The sequence below is a fragment of the Pithys albifrons genome, chromosome 8 (assembly GCF_047495875.1).
Source record: "Pithys albifrons albifrons isolate INPA30051 chromosome 8, PitAlb_v1, whole genome shotgun sequence".
Taxonomy (NCBI): domain Eukaryota; kingdom Metazoa; phylum Chordata; class Aves; order Passeriformes; family Thamnophilidae; genus Pithys; species Pithys albifrons.
Window position 1 is genome coordinate 39,516,802 of NC_092465.1, and position 19,142 is coordinate 39,535,943.

Sequence of the window (19,142 nt, forward strand, 5' to 3'; positions counted from 1 at the left end):
GCTCCTAATGGAGATTGATGAGGTTTTTTGCTGTGTGCACCATCTGGTTTGCTTTGCCTCCTGCTCCTGGAAATAATTCAGCTGCTTTCTTTCCTTCCCCTTTTCCCCCCCCCCGCCCCTTTTCCCCCCCCCGCCCCTTTACCCCCCCCCGCCCCTTTTCCCCCCCCCCGCCCCTTTTCCCCCCCCCGCCCCTTTTCCCCCCCCCCGCCCCTTTTCCCCCCCCCGCCCCTTTTCCCCCCCCCGCCCCTTTCCCCCCCCCGCCCCTTTTCCCCCCCCCGCCCCTTTTCCCCCCCCCGCCCCTTTTCCCCCCCCGCCCCTTTTCCCCCCCCGCCCCTTTTCCCCCCCCGCCCCTTTTCCCCCCCCCCGCCCCTTTTCCCCCCCCCGCCCCTTTTCCCCCCCCGCCCCTTTTCCCCCCCCGCCCCTTTTCCCCCCCCCGCCCCTTTTCCCCCCCCGCCCCTTTTCCCCCCCCGCCCCTTTTCCCCCCCCGCCCCTTTTCCCCCCCCCGCCCCTTTTCCCCCCCCCGCCCCTTTTCCCCCCCCCGCCCCTTTTCCCCCCCCCGCCCCTTTTCCCCCCCCCGCCCCTTTTCCCCCCCCCGCCCCTTTTCCCCCCCCCGCCCCTTTTCCCCCCCCCCGCCCCTTTTCCCCCCCCCCGCCCCTTTCCCCCCCCCCGCCCCTTTTCCCCCCCCCGCCCCTTTTCCCCCCCCCGCCCCTTTTTCCCCCCCCGCCCCTTTTTCCCCCCCCGCCCCTTTTTCCCCCCCGCCCCTTTTTCCCCCCCCGCCCCTTTTTCCCCCCCGCCCCTTTTCCCCCCCCGCCCCTTTCCCCCCCCCGCCCCTTTTCCCCCCCGCCCCTTTTCCCCCCCGCCCCTTTTCCCCCCCGCCCCTTTTCCCCCCCGCCCCTTTTTCCCCCCCGCCCCTTTTTCCCCCCCGCCCCTTTTCCCCCCCCCGCCCCTTTTCCCCCCCCCGCCCCTTTTCCCCCCCCGCCCCCTTTTCCCCCCCCCGCCCCTTTTCCCCCCCCCGCCCCTTTTCCCCCCCCCGCCACTTTTTCCCCCCCCGCCACTTTTTCCCCCCCCGCCACTTTTTCCCCCCCCGCCCCTTTTCCCCCCCCCGCCCCTTTCCTTCCCCCCCTCTCCTTTCCTTCCCCCCCTCTCCTCCTTCCCTTCCCCCCCCTTTCCTTTCCTTCCCCCCCTTTCCTTTCCTTCCCCCCCCTTTCCTTTCCTTCCCCCCCCTTTCCTTTCCTTCCCCCCCCTTTCCTTTCCTTCCCCCCCCTTTCCATTCCTTCCCCCCCCTTCCTTTCCTTCCTCCCCCCTTTCCTTTCCTTCCTCCCCCCTTTCCTTTCCTTCCCCCCCCTTTCCTTTCCTTCCCCCCCCTTTCCTTTCCTTCCCCCCCCTTTCCTTTCCTTCCCCCCCCTTTCCTTTCCTTCCCCCCCCTTTCCTTTCCTTCCCCCCCCTTTCCTTTCCTTCCCCCCCCTTTCCTTTCCTTCCCCCCCCTTTCCTTTCCTTCCCCCCCCTTTCCTTTCCTTCCCCCCCCTTTCCTTTCCCTTCCCCCCCCTTTCCTTTCCCTTCCCCCCCTTTCCTTTCCCTTCCCCCCCCTTTCCTTTCCCTTCCCCCCCCTTCCTTTCCCTTCCCCCCCCTTTCCTTTCCCTTCCCCCCCCTTTCCTTTCCCTTCCCCCCCCCTTTCCTTTCCCTTCCCCCCCCCTTTCCTTTCCCTTCCCCCCCCTTTCCTTTCCCTTCCCCCCCCTTTCCTTTCCCTTCCCCCCCCTTTCCTTTCCCTTCCCCCCCCTTTCCTTTCCCTTCCCCCCCCTTTCCTTTCCCTTCCCCCCCCCTTCCTTTCCCTTCCCCCCCCCCTTTCCTTTCCCTTCCCCCCCCTTTCCTTTCCCTTCCCCCCCCTTTCCTTTCCCTTCCCCCCCCTTTCCTTTCCCTTCCCCCCCCCTTTCCTTTCCCTTCCCCCCCCCTTTCCTTTCCCTTCCCCCCCCTTTCCTTTCCCTTCCCCCCCCCTTTCCTTTCCCTTCCCCCCCCCTTCCTTTCCCTTCCCCCCCCCTTTCCTTTCCCTTCCCCCCCCTTTCCTTTCCCTTCCCCCCCCCTTTCCTTTCCCTTCCCCCCCCCCTTTCCCTTCCCTTCCCCCCCCCTTTCCCTTCCCTTCCCCCCCCCTTTCCCTTCCCTTCCCCCCCCCCTTTCCCTTCCCTTCCCCCCCCCCCTTTCCCTTCCCTTCCCCCCCCCCTTTCCCTTTCCTTCCCCCCCCCCCCTTTCCCTTTCCTTCCCCCCCCCCCCTTTCCCTTTCCTTTCCCTTTCCTTTTCCCCTGTTCCTCTTAAGGATTTGTGTTTTGGTATTTGATTTTTTTTCATCTTCAGGGACTTTTCTCAGAGTCACATTTGACCCCTGTCTCGTTCTGTGTTCTCAGACGTGTCCTCAGCCTTGGGATTGAAAGTGTCTGTCCAAATGTTTGCTGGGTCAAGGCTTCAAGAATATTTAACCAGTCATTGTAGGCAGCATGAGGATCTTCTGGGAAAGGGAACAAGGGAATTTCTCTGTCCCATCCCTGGAAATGTCGAAGGCCAAGAAGGCCAAGGGGATCCTGGCCTGGATCCAAACTAGCGTGGCCAGCAGGCCCAGGGCAGTGACCCTTCCCCTGGACTCTGCCTTGGGGAGGCCACACCTTGAGTGTGGTGTTCAGTTCCGGGCCCTTCAGTTGAGGCAAGAGATTGAGGGGCTGGAGCGGGGCCAGAGAAGAGCAACGAGGCTGGAGAAGGGACTGGAGCACAAGTGCTGTGGGGAGAGGCTGAGGGAGCTGGGGGTGTTCAGCCTGGAGAAGAGAAGGCTCAGAGGTGACCTCAGCACTGTCTAGAACTGCGTGAAGGGAAGTTCTGGCCAGGTGGGGGTTGGTCTCTTCTCCCAGGCACTCAGCAATAGGACAAGGGGGCACGATGGGCTCAAGCTCTGCCAGGGGAAATTGAAGCTGGAGATCAGAAAGAACTTGTTTGCAGAGAGAGTGCTCAGGCATTGGAATGGGCTGCCCAGAGAGGGGGTGGATTCCCCATCCCTGGAGGTTTTTCAACTGAGCTTGGCCGTGGCACTGAGTGCCATGATCTGGTAAAGGGACTGGAGTTGGACCAGGGGTTGGACTTGATGCTCTCGGAGGTCTTTTCCAACCCAATCCATTCTATGATTCTGTGACAAGGCTTGGAGCAACCTGGACAAGTGACAAGTGTCCCTGCCCATGATGGGGTGGCACAGAATGAGCTTTGAGGTCACTTCAAACCCAAACCATTCTGTGATTCCAGGATGATTCTGTAACAAGTCCACAAAGCTTCCTATTGCTAATAAAGTTTTGGTGGTGGTTGTTTTTTCAAACCAATAATAGCTCAGTTAACTCTGTCAGCTCTGCCCTCCAATCCCAGTGGGGGCTGAGTGAGAATTGGGATCTGACTTAGAGAAAACTGAGTATTCATTGCAGGAATTTATTGCTGCTGTGTACCAGCTGGTTTGCTTTGCCTCCTTCTCCTCTTAATAATTCAGCTCCTTTATTTTGTTTGGTTTTTTTTTTAGTATCATTCTGTGGTCAGCTGGGATCTCTGAATCACTTTATCTGGTTGTGATCATGTCCAGTATGTCAGCAAGGTCTGACTTCTTAGTAAAATTATATTTTATTATGTCATTTTGTAGCTTTAGCATAAATACTGATAAAGATTTTTTTGTAAAACATGTTAACATTTTATTTTAAAAAGCCCCTTTATGGACAACTTTATTTTACTGCCTTGCTTTGTCCCCTTTCAGTCTTTGCATCTTGGAACAACCTTTAAATGTTGATAACAATTAGCAAGGGCTTTCTGAAGCCTTGTGAACTGTAAATGCATCTTCCTGAAAAGATAAATGTGTTTCTGGGAGTGTGGATTTGTTTTCAGTCTCTCTTTACTGCAGGTCTCACAGTTATGTTTTAGGGAACTGCATCCCTGAGGTTTTTGTAACAGAGATTGGGTGGTTTTGTTGTCCTTATTACAGGTCAGATGAGCCAATTTCTTGGTATCCCAAAAATATTTACCAAGATTAAGAGGTGGAATTAGCAAAGATTCCTGCTGAATTAATTGTTCCAACTCTGCCACCAGGACTGTGCTCACCAGTGACCAAACTGAGCACTTCTTAAAGGTTTCCTGTGGCAGAATCCCGGGTTTCCTGTGGCAGAATCCCGGGTTTCCTGTGGCAGAATCCCGGGTTTCCCGTGGCAGAATCCCGGGTTTCCCGTGGCAGAATCCCGGGTTTCCCGTGGCAGAATCCCGGGTTTCCCGTGGCAGAATCCCGGGTTTCCCGTGGCAGAATCCCGGGTTTCCCGTGGCAGAATCCCGGGTTTCCCGTGGCAGAATCCCGGGTTTCTTGTGGCAGAATCCCGGGTTTCCCGTGGCAGAATCCCGGGTTTCCCGTGGCAGAATCCCGGGTTTCCCCTGGCAGAATCCCGGGTTTCCCCTGGCAGAATCCCGGGTTTCCCGTGGCAGAATCCCGGGTTTCCCGTGGCAGAATTCCGGGTTTTCCGTGTCAGAATTCCTGGTTTCCCGTGGCAGGATTCCGGGTTTCCCGTGGCAGGATTCCGGGTTTCCCGTGGCAGGATTCCGGGTTTCCCGTGGCAGGATTCCGGGTTTCCCGTGGCAGGATTCCGGGTTTCCCGTGGCAGAATTCCTGGTTTCCCGTGGCAGAATTCCAGGTTTCTTGTGGCAGAATTCCAGGTTTCCTGTGGTTGAATTAATGCAGTTTCTGTTCATCCACATTTACTGCCCAGTCAGCCCATTTGGAAATGTCTCTGCTCTTCATCTCTGCAAATTTTCTTATCATTATCTTATAATTTTCTTTTCTTTTATCAGGTTCCAGACTCTGAGAGAGGGAACTTGACATTAAGATTCAGTGCTAACATTGGAATAGAACCATGCTGGGGATTCAGGGAAACTACAGGGGAGATTCTTGTGTGCTCTAATTTAAAATATTCTTTCTGCAGATCATTTTAAGAAAGGCCAACATTTCATCTCTGCCCAGATTAATTTTCTGCCCAGATTAATTTTCTGCCCAGATTAATTTTCGTGGAGCCTCTGATTTATTTTACAATATATTTTATATAACACTTCAGACGTTTTCAGTGAAGTTGGATCCTTAAAGAGTTTGCTGAGCTTTAGACTTCCAGATTAATCTGGTTTAAGATAACTTCTTAATTACTTAATTTCTTCTGCTTCTTCTCTGTTGGATTGGGGTTTTTTCCCTCCATGAGTGAAAATGTTGCATCTCTTCTGATAATACCCTTTTCTTTTCCTCTTAAAAGGTCTAATTTGTCATTTTGACAGGACAAATTTACTGGGGTGTTTGTGGTGTTTTGTTTTCTTTTCATCCCATTCTCATTCTGATACAATTATATCCATGTTTTCCTTCTGCAAAAATTTTTCTTCTCAGGAATAAATGGTAATTTCTGCCTTGTGTCCAAATTTTATGTGACTATTCACCCACATTTATGGGTAAAAACTGGCTGATGGTGTAAAATCTGAGTTGTTTTACTGAATCCATATATATGTAATTAATGCCTTTTTTGTTTGTTTTTTTTTTTCCCCTTGTGCTGGTTTGAAGGTGAACCAGCAAGGGAAAATGAACTCACCACGAGAGAGATTATAAGTCAGAGCTAAAATTTAATAATAATATTATTATAACAACACTGACACACAAGGGAAATTGCTTTCAACTCACAATACCCCAGCAGTATAACCCAGTGTCCTGGGGCACAAACCCAAGGGGGTTTGTTTGCCCTTGTGCTGAGACCCCTGTGGCTCCCCCAAGTCCAGAGCAAAAGGAAAAGAAAAACCTGTTGGTGCAGGCGAGGGCTGTGGTCTGGGCGAGAGCGGTGATCTCCTGCTGTCGAGGTCCTGCTGCTGCTCTGGATCCAACGAGAAGTTCCCGAGGTCTTCTTACCCACCCCTTATGTACCCTCAGGGAGCTCTCAGTCCCTCCCCCTGGGCGGGGACTCACACAATGGGTGATTAACTCTGGGAGCCAGGGGGTGTTGAACTGTTGATGGCCCATTGGCAGCTCCGCCCCCCTCAGGCTGGGTGTGAAGTGATAATGGCTCCCTGGGCAGCTGCTGCTAATGGCCCATTGTCCTTGGGGAATGAATAGAGGGGGGTAGAATACACAGCTTTGATCACCCCCACACAGGGTTAGCTGGTCCCTCCTGCTGAACTAGGACATTATCCACCCCTTATTCTACTCCATCTAGTCATTCCCAAATTAATCCCCTTTTACTTATACATACATATACACATATATACAATGAAACATTACAAACTCTTCTCGCTCAAAATTAGGTCCCCTTGTGGTACACAACGTGTTTCTCCATCTTTTTGCATTACCCACCAAGTGCAACCAGGTCCTTGAGCAAAGACAATCCCTCGGATGGGTTTGCCTTTGTTTGAGGTGGGACTCACCCAAACAGTCTTTCCTAACATACCTCTCATATGGACCACAGGGACTTTATCTCCATCTACAGTATTCAAGAGTTCTGATTGGGCAGGGCCAGCTCGATTGATGGAGCCCCGGGTGTTGACCAACCAGGTGGCCTTTGCCAAATGCAGCTCCCAGTGTTTGAAAGTTCCCCCACCCAACGCCTTCAAGGTTGTTTTCAGCAGTCCATTACATCGCTCAACTTTCCCGGCAGCTGGAGCATGGTAGGGGATATGATACACCCACTCAATGCCGTGCTCTCTGGCCCAGGTGTCTATGAGGCTGTTCTTGAAGTGGGTGCCGTTGTCAGACTCTATTCTCTCTGGGGTGCCATGTCTCCACAGGACTTGTTTCTCAAGACCCAGGATGGTATTCCGGGCAGTGGCGTGAGATACGGGGTATGTCTCCAGCCATCCAGTGGTTGCCTCTACCATGGTCAGCACGTAGCGCTTGCCTTGGCGTGTTTGGGGAAGTGTGATGTAGTCAACTTGCCAGGCTTCCCCATACCTGTATTTCGACCACCGTCCACCATACCATAGAGGCTTCACCCGCTTGGCCTGCTTGATGGCAGCACATGTGTCACAGTCATGGATAACCTGTGAGACACTGTCCATGGTTAGATCCACCCCTCGGTCACGAGCCCATCTGTATGTTGCATCTCTGCCTTGATGACCAGAGGCATCATGGGCCCATCGGGCTAGAAACAATTCACCTTTATGCTGCCAATCCAGATCTACCTGAGAGACTTCAATCTTGGCAGCTCGATCCACCTGCTCGTTGTTACGATGCTCCTCATTAGCCCGGCTCTTGGGTACATGAGCATCTACGTGACGGACCTTCACACTCAGCTTCTCTACCCGGGCAGCGATGTCCTGCCACATCTCAGCCGCCCAGATGGGTTTCCCTTTGCGCTGCCAGACGGCCTTTCTCCAACGCTCCAGCCATCCCCACAGAGCATTGGCCACCATCCACGAGTCAGTATAAAGGTAGAGTCTTGGCCACTTCTCTCGTTCAGCGATATCCAAAGCCAGCTGAACAGCTTTCAGCTCTGCAACCTGACTTGATCCACCTTGTCCTTCAGTCGCTTCTGCAACTCGACGTGTAGGACTCCATACAGCTGCTTTCCATTTCCGGCTTGCCCCTACAATGCGGCAAGAGCCATCTGTGAAGAGAGCATATCGCTTCTCCTCTTCTGGTAGCTGGTTATATGGTGGGGCCTCCTCAGCTCGTGTCACCTGCTCCTCTTCTTCTTCAGAGGACAATCCGAAACTCTCACCTTCCGGCCAGTTAGTGATGATTTCCAAAATCCCAGGGCGATTAGGATTCCCTATCCGTGTTCGCTGCGTGATCAGAGCGATCCACTTACTCCATGTGGCATCAGTGGCGTGATGGGTAGAAGGAGCTTTTCCTTTGAACATCCAGCCCAACACTGGTAGTCGGGGTGCCAGGATGAGCTGTGCCTCAGTGCCAATCACTTCTGAGGCAGCTCGAACTCCTTCATAAGCTGCCAGGATCTCTTTCTCAGTTGGGGTGTAGCTGGCCTCAGATCCTTTGTATCCCCGACTCCAGAATCCCAGCGGTCGTCCTCGAGTCTCCTCAGGTACTTTCTGCCAGAGGCTCCAGGATGGGCCATTCTCCCCGGCTGCAGTGTAGAGCACATTCTTCACATCCTGTCCTGTCCTGACTGGCCCAAGGGCTACTGCATGGGTAATCTCCTGTTTAATCTGCTCAAAGGCTTGTTGTTGTTCAGGGCCCCACTGGAAATCATTTTTCTTCCGTGTCACAAGGTAGAGAGGGCTTACAATCTGACTGTACTCAGGGATATGCATCCTCCAAAAGCCCACGGCGCCTAGGAAAGCCTGAGTTTCCTTCTTGCTGGTCGGTGGGGACATAGCTGCTATTTTGTTGATCACCTCTGTTGGAATCTGACGACGCCCGTCTTGCCACTTCACTCCTAGGAACTGAATTTCCTGAGCAGGTCCCTTGACCTTACTTCGTTTAATGGCAAAACCAGCTCTTAGGAGAATCTGGATTATCTTCTTTCCTTTCTCATAAACCTCCCCTGCTGTGTTCCCCCATACAATGATGTCATCGATGTACTGTAGATGTTCTGGAGCCTCACCCTTTTCCAATGCAGTCTGGATCAGTCCATGGCAAATGGTGGGACTGTGTTTCCACCCCTGGGGCAGTCGATTCCAGGTGTACTGCACCCCCTTCCAGGTGAAAGCGAACTGCGGCCTGCACTCTGCTGCCAACGGAATGGAGAAAAAGGCATTGGCAATGTCAATGGTGGCATACCACTTGGCTGCCTTGGACTCCAGCTCATACTGAAGCTCCAGCATGTCTGGCACAGCGGCACTCAGGGGGGGTGTGACCTCATTGAGACCACGGTAATCCACCGTCAGCCTCCACTCTCCACTGGACTTTCGTACTGGCCATATGGGGCTATTAAAGGGTGAGTGAGTCTTGCTGACCACCCCTTGGCTCTCCAGCTCACGAATCATCTTGTGTATGGGGGTCACAGAGTCTCGGTCAGTGCGGTATTGCCGACGGTGCACCGTGGCTGTGGCCAGAGGTACCAATTGTTCTTCAACTTTCAGCAGTCCCACAGCAGAAGGGTCCTCTGAGAGGCCAGGCAAGGTGCTCAGCTGTCTGATTTCCTCTGTCTCCACAGCAGCTATGCCAAAGGCCCAACGCAGTCCCTTTGGGTCTTTGAAATATCCATTCCTCAGGTAGTCTATGCCAAGGATACACGGGGCTTCTGGACCAGTCACAATGGGGTGTCTATGCCATTCCTTCCCAGTCAAGCTGACTTCAGCTTCCAGTACAGTCAGCTGTTGGGATCCCCCTGTCACCCCAGAAATAGAGATGGATTCTGCCCCAACGTATCCTGATGGCATCAACGTGCATTGTGCGCCAGTGTCCACTAAAGCTTTGTATTTCTGTGGGTCTGATGAGCCAGGCCACCGAATCCACACAGTCCAATAAACCCGATTGTCCCTCTCCTCTACCTGGCTAGAGGCAGGGCCCCCCTAGTTCTGGTCGTGGTATTCACTGCGCCCTCCCTGTGAATATGACCGGGAGGTTCCTTCAAGAGGATCGGGCATAACATCATCATTCCTATACTGTCTGGAGCCTTGCCCACGAGAGACCGGAGCAGCCTTCAACCTTGAAGAATTCCCTGTGTTAGTTGTGCCTCTTTGCAATTCACGTACCCGAGCTGCTAAGGAAGAGGTGGGTTTCCCATCCCACTTCCTCATATCTTCTCCATGCTCATGAAGGTAAAACCACAGATTGCCGCGTGGAGTGTACCCTTTCTCCTTAGCCAGAAGACGCCTGCTTCTGATGGCAGAGACTCTCGTTTGTTCTGGAGAGATATGGAAGAGTCCTTCCTTAATCTTCTCTTCCAGTTCAGCCAGTTTTGTTTCCACAGCTGAGACGTGGGCTCGTAATGGAGCAGTGACAGTGTCTTCATAAATCCTGAGTTTGCTGACCAGTGCACCCACCTTGTCTTCTCCCTCTCTCCACTGCAATGTTTCAAGGTAGCGAGAATACATTTCTGGCCCAAGTCGTGCAAATTTTAAGCACATCTGGGATGTGCACTGGACACCATCTGGACTTTTAGGGAATCTCTCATCCTCTGAAAAGATTATCTCCAGTACGGCTAATTCCCTTAAGCACCGGATACCTTGTTCCATCGTGTTCCACTGTCCTTGCTGTACGTGGAGGTCCTCCTTACAAAGATATCTCTCCCTCACGCTTGACAACAGTCGCCGCCAGAGGCTGAGAGTTTCCTGTCTCTTTCCAATGCCCTGATCAATGACAACATCTCGAGAAAGGGATCCCAGCTGCCTTGCCTCACTCCCATCTAGAATTGTATCATTGGCTGCAGCATCCCAGATTCGAAGTAGCCAGGTCAAGATGGACTCATTTGCCTGTCGTGTGAACTCTCTCCGGAGCTCACGCAGCTCTCCCAGGGATAGGGACCGGGTGATTATTTCTGGCTCCATTTCTTCTGCTTGAGATGAAGGTCCTGACTCTTCCTCGTCATGCACTATACGAACTGATTTGGTCTTTGATTTTCTTTTCTGGACAGGGGCAACTGCTATCGGTTTCTGTTGTCCTTCTGGCTCCTCCATGGTTTGTGTGGACATGGTGCTGGTTGATGTATCTCTCTTCCTCTCTGGCTCAGTCATGGTCTGGGTGGACATGGCGCTAGTTGATGTATCTCTCTTCCTCTCTGGCTCAGTCATGGTCTGGGTGGACATGGCGCTAGTTGATGTATCTCTCTTCCTCTCTGGCTCAGTCATGGTCTGGGTGGACATGGCGCTAGTTGATGTATCTCTCTTCCTCTCTGGCTCAGCCGTGGTTTGGGTGGACATGGTACCTGTGGATTTGCTCCTTTTCTCCTCCTCCTGATGATGCTGTACCACCCCAAGCAGTGTGCGGTAGGCAGTGGCCAGGGCCCAGCAGGTTGCTGTGAGCTGCACATCTCTGGGACTACCAGAGCATCTTCCTTTCACATAGCTTAGCATTTTGGCAGGGTCCTGCAGTTGTTCCGGGGTGAATTTCCAGATCATTTGAGGAGAGAAGGTCTCCAAATACTGGCCCATATCTTCCCACTTCCCGTGCCACTCCACATCATCCGCTCCCAGGGCAGGCCTCCAGCAAGTCTCCTTAGAGAGCCCAGTTCTGACCCTAAACATGGTGTATACAGTACAGAGGAGACAAAGCAACACTAACAGCAAGATTATGCTGTCCCTAACATCAAAAGGAAGCTCAATATTTTCAATGATTGTTGTAGCAGAGGTGAAAAGGTGGAAGTAAGAATCTCCGCCTGTTTTCCCCACAGTCTGGGTGCTATTTTTAATGAGACCCCAGAGGTAACAACCCAAACCAGGACAGGCACACCAGACTGAATATACATTCACAATGAAATTCATTGCTTCTGATGTTATGACAACATAAACATAGTATATTAATAAAGCAATTTTGATCCTTCTCCCTGGTATTAAAGAGAGCATCAAAACAGGCACATGGTTCCCCATGTGTCGAAATATGAACAGGCCCAGATACACCATCCACATGAATACATCAAGCAACATGGTAGTCAGGGAGTTTCTGTACCCAAATACACAAAATGAAATTGTAGTTCTGACTTCTCTCTCGTGGCCCCACGTTGGGCGCCAAAAGATGTGCTGGTTTGAAGGTGAACCAGCAAGGGAAAATGAACTCACCACGAGAGAGATTATAAGTCAGAGCTAAAATTTAATAATAATATTATTATAACAACACTGACACACAAGGGAAATTGCTTTCAACTCACAATACCCCAGCAGTATAACCCAGTGTCCTGGGGCACAAACCCAAGGGGGTTTGTTTGCCCTTGTGCTGAGACCCCTGTGGCTCCCCCAAGTCCAGAGCAAAAGGAAAAGAAAAACCTTTTGGTGCAGGCGAGGGCTGTGGTCTGGGCGAGAGCGGTGATCTCCTGCTGTCGAGGTCCTGCTGCTGCTCTGGATCCAACGAGAAGTTCCCGAGGTCTTCTTACCCACCCCTTATGTACCCTCAGGGAGCTCTCAGTCCCTCCCCCTGGGCGGGGACTCACACAATGGGTGATTAACTCTGGGAGCCAGGGGGTGTTGAACTGTTGATGGCCCATTGGCAGCTCCGCCCCCCTCAGGCTGGGTGTGAAGTGATAATGGCTCCCTGGGCAGCTGCTGCTAATGGCCCATTGTCCTTGGGGAATGAATAGAGGGGGGTAGAATACACAGCTTTGATCACCCCCACACAGGGTTAGCTGGTCCCTCCTGCTGAACTAGGACACCCCTACATGGTTTGCTTTGTTTTAAACTCTTTCACCAGTGGGAGAATGTACTTGAAGCAAAGATCTAAATGGAGAATTTCCAAACAACTTGGATTTATTTCTTCTTTTCTTTAGGAGACATCACTCAGAAAGGATATGAAAAGAAGAGGGCAAAGCTGTTGGCTCGGTACATCCCACTGATTCAAGGTGAGAAACTGTGTGGGAGTCACACCTTGGGTTAAATCTGTAAAATGTGTCATGGAAAAGCTCTCACTAAACAGACTGGGTGAATTATTCCTAATATTTCACGTGCCCTCCAACCACATGGCTGGGACACAGAAATGCACAGCAAGGGAAAAGCCTGAAATTTATTTATTTTTTCCTAAATTTTCTGTGTAACATTAAAGGATGAGCAAACTTTAGTTTGATGCTGCACCTGAGACTTTAAGTCAACTTGAGAAATTAATAAAGTTATTGCTAAAAGCAAATTGGCTGGAAATGCTCAATAGTCACCGCTGTCGTGCTTTAATGTGCTTTTTTTTCTGCATTTCCTCACCCCATTTCCCCACCTCTCCCTCCACCCCCTCTTTTCCTTCAAAATCCTGACTTTTTATTAGGAACTATCACTTCTATTGTCAGACTTTGTCTTCTAGGGCCAAAACATAAACACCCAACTTTTTTTTATTTCTTTTTATAGTGGGTCACTGAACTGAAGCACAAATGACACTGTAAATATATAAATGTCCTGTTGAGCAGTCAGAACATAATCTGCTGTTTCACATGGGGGTTCTTAGCAAAGGGTTTTTTTGTGGTTGTTTTTTATTTGGTTTGGGATTTTTTTTAAGAGCAGGTGTAGCTTTTCCAATAGCAAATTTATAATCTCTGTAGACCCTGAACAACCAAACCCAACTCTATAAAATGGCTCATTCCTTGTTTAGGCTTTTTGGGTGACTTTGGCAGACTGAGCTGGAGCCTCACCTGGCACAGCTGCTCCTCCTTGCACCAGTTTGGGGCAAAGAACTGGCTCATTTTCTGGTCAGAAAACTGTCAGAACTGTCTCAGTTTTCTGTTTTCTGTTCTGTGCTCCAGCCCAGTTAAAGACTCTGAGAGCAGGTGAAGAATGGATTTTGTGTGAGGTTTTACAACTCCAACAAGCAATGCCAGTGTCCTCATTCAGGAAAGAGATTGAGGGGCTGGAGTGGGGCCAGAGTAGAGCAATGAGGCTGGAGAAGGGACTGGAGCACAAGTGCTGTGGGGAGAGGCTGAGGGAGCTGGGGGTGTTCAGCCTGAAGAAGAGGAGGCTCAGAGGTGACCTCAGCACTGTCTGGAACTGCCTGAAGGGAAGTTCTGGCCAGGTGGGGGTTGGTCTCTTCTCCCAGGCACTCAGCAATAGGACAAGGGGGCACGATGGGCTCAAGCTCTGCCAGGGGAAATTGAAGTTGGAGAGCAGAAAAAACATCTTTGCAGAGAGAGTGCTCAGGCATTGGAATGGGCTGCCCAGAGAGGGGGTGGATTCCCCACTGCTGGAGGTTTTTCAGCTGAGCTTGGCCGTGGCACTGAGTGCCATGATCTGGTAAAGGGACTGGAGTTGGCCCAAGGGTTGGACCTGTTGATCTCGGAGGGCTTTTCCAACCCAATCCATTCTATGATTCAGGAGAAGTGACTCCTCACAGTCTGATTTAACACCTTAACACCTTGGGCAGTGTTTGGAAGAAAGTATGTCCTAAGGAGGTGGCATTCCAAGCTCTCCTGGTTTGTCTGGGATCTCATATTAGGCTGAACCAACAATCCTGAGTCCCTATAGCTCTAAAAGTTTTCCTTTGTTCAGCCAGGTTTGTCCTAATCACCTTAAGGAATGATTTAATGAGGCAGCAAAATCCTACTTGCTTGATACCATATTTTCTAAACAATACCAGATTACCTGATTTTTTTACCACTTCTGCATAGTTGGTTAAAACTTGGCTGTAATAATGCCAAGGTCATGGGTTCAATCCCCTCTGTGGACCATTGACTTGAGAGTTGGACTCGATGATCCTTGTGGGTCCCTTCCAATCAGAATAGTCTGGGTTTCTGTGATAGTTTAGCATTAAGCTGACAGGAATGTAGCTATAATATGCTAAAAAATGAATGGATTGTCTACCTTTCAGCACAAAGAATGTGGCGAAAAGTCCAAGTTTGCTTAAAACATGAAGCAAACCGCTTATTTCAGTAATTTCCTGACACATGTTCCATTAACCCAGTTCTAGTTGGGAGTTTGGTTAATTGGCACAGCTTCAGTGGAGCTCAGATGAGTGTGGGAGTCCCAAAGGCTTTGAAATTATTTTATCATTAACAATTTGATTGCAACATTTCTGATAGGATTCATAAAATTCATTGTGCATTAAGTTTTTGCAGACTGATGAATTTGGGGAACAGAAAAAGGCAGAAATGGCTGCAAAAAAGCAGATTTTTCCAGTTAAGGGGAAATTGAAGCAGAACACATCACAGTTCATGAGTTGCAGATTTATATGCTACAACTCCAAACCTGCAGTGATGAAGACTTAGAGCAAATGTTAAGATTGCAGTTAGAAACCATAAAACTCTGTAGTTATGTGGAAATACTGACCAAAATGAGTTATTTTTCCCTGTTTCAACCAAATGCAATGTGCAGAATTAAAACAAAGTGCTGAGTAATAACAGGCCTCAAACAGTAATTAATTGTTTTAATGAAGTAAAACTTAATAATATGTGTATATACTACATATACAAACACACATAGGATATAGGATGTATAAGTATATAGGATATGTACTGATATGAATATATTATATATACTACCTACAATATACTAAATGCCCTTTGTTGTCATCACTCTGTTGAATTTCAGGAACTTTTGATGGTTCCTGGCAATGACAGGAGGTGCTTTAGAATAACCTCAGGGTTCTGGCCATGCCCCCTTTTGGCTACTGCAAAAATTAGCCCTATCTTGAACAGAACCAGGACATTGGAGCATTAAAATATTCATTTTGGAGAGTGAAATGTCATGTTGGATGTAAGAAAACTGTGCTCCAATTGGAACTGCTGGTAACTGATACTTCTTGGTGCTTGCTGCCATTTACCTGAACTCTGCTCATACTCCAGACACCTGAAACTATTTCAAATACATCTTAACCAAAGGGGAAGATGAAATAGGAACTTCAGATATTCAGACAGCAACCAGTGCTTCATATGAAGGCAGTCTCCAGTTCCTTTTGTTAAATAGGAATCACCCAGGGACAATCCTCTGCCACTGTGGTCATTTCCTGCTCACCTACCAACTGTTTCTTAAGAAAAACCTCTAGTGTTTTCTGGGGTTCTTATAACTTGGCCAGTGGTGCTCTTGCTTATGTATGTATCTCTGTCTATCTGTCTGTCTGTCTATCTATATTAATATCTGTCTATATGTGTCTATATCTATCTGTCTGTCTATCTATATCTATCAATATCTATCTATCTATATTTATCTATATGTATAGCTGTCTTTCAATATCTATCTATATTTATCTATATGTATATCTGTCTATCAATATCTATCTATATTTATATGTATATCTGTCTATATCTATCTGTCTATCAATATCTATATCTATATGTATATCTGTCTACGTCTGTATCTCTGTCTATTTGTCTGTCTATATCTATATCTATCTTTCTATATCTGTCTATATCCATCTGGATCTCTCTATCTCTTGTCTCTCTATATATCTATATCTATCTCTATATCTCTATCTTTCTAGCTATCTCTCTCTGTATCTATCCATCCCTATCTATCCATCTCTATCTCTATCCATCTATATCTCTTTCTTTATATCTCTCTGTATCTATCTATATCTGTATCTATCTATCTGCATCTATCTGTGTCTATCTATCTGCATCTATCTGTGTCTATCTATCTGCATCTATCTGTGTCTATCTATCTGCATCTATCTGTGTCTATCTATCTGCATCTATCTGTGTCTATCTATCTGCATCTATCTGTGTCTATCTATCTGCATCTATCTGTGTCTATCTATCTGCATCTATCTGTGTCTATCTATCTGCATCTATCTGTGTCTATCTATCTGCATCTATCTGTGTCTATCTATCTGCATCTATCTGTGTCTATCTATCTGCATCTATCTGTGTCTATCTATCTGCATCTATCTGTGTCTATCTATCTGCATCTATCTGTGTCTATCTATCTGCATCTATCTGTGTCTATCTATCTGCGTCTATCTGTGTCTATCTATCTGCGTCTATCTATCTGCATCTATCTGTGTCTATCTATCTGCATCTATCTGTGTCTATCTATCTGCATCTATCTGTGTCTATCTATCTGCATCTATCTATCTGCATCTATCTGTGTCTATCTATCTGCGTCTATCTGTGTCTATCTATCTGCGTCTATCTATCTGCATCTATCTGTGTCTATCTATCTGCATCTATCTGTGTCTATCTATCTGCATCTATCTGTGTCTATCTATCTGTGTCTATCTATCTGCATCTATCTGTGTCTATCTATCTGCATCTATCTGTGTCTATCTATCTGTGTCTGTCTATCTGTATCTATCTGTATCTATCTGTGTCTGTCTATCTGTATCTATCTGCATCTATCTGTATCTATCTATCTGTGTCTGTCTATCTGTATCTATCTGCATCTATCTGTATCTATCTATCTATCTGTGTCTGTCTGCCTGTATCTATCTGCATCTATCTGTATCTATCTATCCGTGTCTGTCTGCCTGTATCTATCTGCATCTATCTGTATCTATCTATCCGTGTCTGTCTGCCTGTATCTATCTGCATCTATCTGTATCTATCTATCCGTGTCTGTCTGCCTGTATCTCTCTGCATCTATCTGTATCTATCTATCCGTGTCTGTCTGCCTGTATCTCTCTGCATCTATCTGTATCTATCTATCCGTGTCTGTCTGCCTGTATCTCTCTGCATCTATCTGTATCTATCTATCTATCTGTGTCTGTCTGCCTGTATCTCTCTGCATCTGTCTGTATCTATCTATCTATCCGTGTCTGTCTGCCTGTATCTCTCTGCATCTGTCTGTATCTATCTATCCGTGTCTGTCTGCCTGTATCTCTCTGCATCTGTCTGTATCTATCTATCCGTGTCTGTCTGCCTGTATCTCTCTGCATCTGTCTGTATCTATCTATCTATCCGTGTCTGTCTGCCTGTATCTCTCTGCATCTGTCTGTATCTATCTATCTATCCGTGTCTGTCTGCCTGTATCTCTCTGCATCTGTCTGTATCTATCTATCTATCCGTGTCTGTCTGCCTGTATCTATCTGCATCTGTCTGTATCTATCTATCTATCCGTGTCTGTCTGCCTGTATCTATCTGCATCTATCTGTATCTATCTATCTATCTATCCGTGTCTGTCTGCCTGTATCTATCTGCATCTATCTGTATCTATCTATCTATCTATCCGTGTCTGTCTGCCTGTATCTATCTGCATCTATCTGTATCTATCTATCTATCTATCCGTGTCTGTCTGCCTGTATCTATCTGCATCTATCTGTATCTATCTATCCGTGTCTGTCTGCCTGTATCTATCTGCATCTATCTGTATCTATCTATCTATCCGTGTCTGTCTGCCTGTATCTATCTGCATCTATCTGTGTCTATCTATCTGCATCTATCTGTGTCTATCTATCTGCATCTATCTGTGTCTATCTATCTGCATCTATCTGTGTCTATCTATCTGCATCTATCTGTGTCTATCTATCTGCATCTATCTGTGTCTATCTATCTGCATCTATCTGTGTCTATCTATCTGCGTCTATCTGTGTCTATCTATCTGCGTCTATCTGTGTCTATCTATCTGTGTCTATCTATCTGCATCTATCTGTGTCTATCTATCTGCATCTATCTGTGTCTATCTATCTGCATCTATCTGTGTCTATCTATCTGCGTCTATCTGTGTCTATCTATCTGTGTCTATCTATCTGCATCTATCTGTGTCTATCTATCTGCATCTATCTGTGTCTATCTATCTGTGTCTGTCTATCTGTATCTATCTGTATCTATCTGTGTCTGTCTATCTGTATCTATCTGCATCTATCTGTATCTATCTATCTGTGTCTGTCTATCTGTATCTATCTGCATCTATCTGTATCTATCTATCTATCTGTGTCTGTCTGCCTGTATCTATCTGCATCTATCTGTATCTATCTATCCGTGTCTGTCTGCCTGTATCTATCTGCATCTATCTGTATCTATCTATCCGTGTCTGTCTGCCTGTATCTATCTGCATCTATCTGTATCTATCTATCCGTGTCTGTCTGCCTGTATCTATCTGCATCTATCTGTATCTATCTATCCGTGTCTGTCTGCCTGTATCTCTCTGCATCTATCTGTATCTATCTATCCGTGTCTGTCTGCCTGTATCTCTCTGCATCTATCTGTATCTATCTATCTATCTGTGTCTGTCTGCCTGTATCTCTCTGCATCTGTCTGTATCTATCTATCCGTGTCTGTCTGCCTGTATCTCTCTGCATCTGTCTGTATCTATCTATCCGTGTCTGTCTGCCTGTATCTCTCTGCATCTGTCTGTATCTATCTATCCGTGTCTGTCTGCCTGTATCTCTCTGCATCTGTCTGTATCTATCTATCTATCCGTGTCTGTCTGCCTGTATCTCTCTGCATCTGTCTGTATCTATCTATCTATCCGTGTCTGTCTGCCTGTATCTCTCTGCATCTGTCTGTATCTATCTATCTATCCGTGTCTGTCTGCCTGTATCTATCTGCATCTGTCTGTATCTATCTATCTATCCGTGTCTGTCTGCCTGTATCTATCTGCATCTGTCTGTATCTATCTATCTATCCGTGTCTGTCTGCCTGTATCTATCTGCATCTATCTGTATCTAT

General features: G+C 48.2%; 1 protein-coding gene across 3 annotated transcripts in view; it reads left to right on the top strand.

The window, feature by feature from the left end:
- Window positions 1-19,142, top strand: part of DIP2A (disco interacting protein 2 homolog A) — a 113,511-nt gene that overhangs the window by 13,769 nt on the left and 80,600 nt on the right. For all 3 annotated transcript variants that reach the window (XM_071562896.1, XM_071562897.1, XM_071562898.1), the window contains exon 2: window positions 12,399-12,470. In XM_071562896.1, coding sequence (XP_071418997.1) covers window positions 12,399-12,470 — 72 coding nt within the window. The remainder of the gene's footprint in view (window positions 1-12,398; window positions 12,471-19,142) is intronic.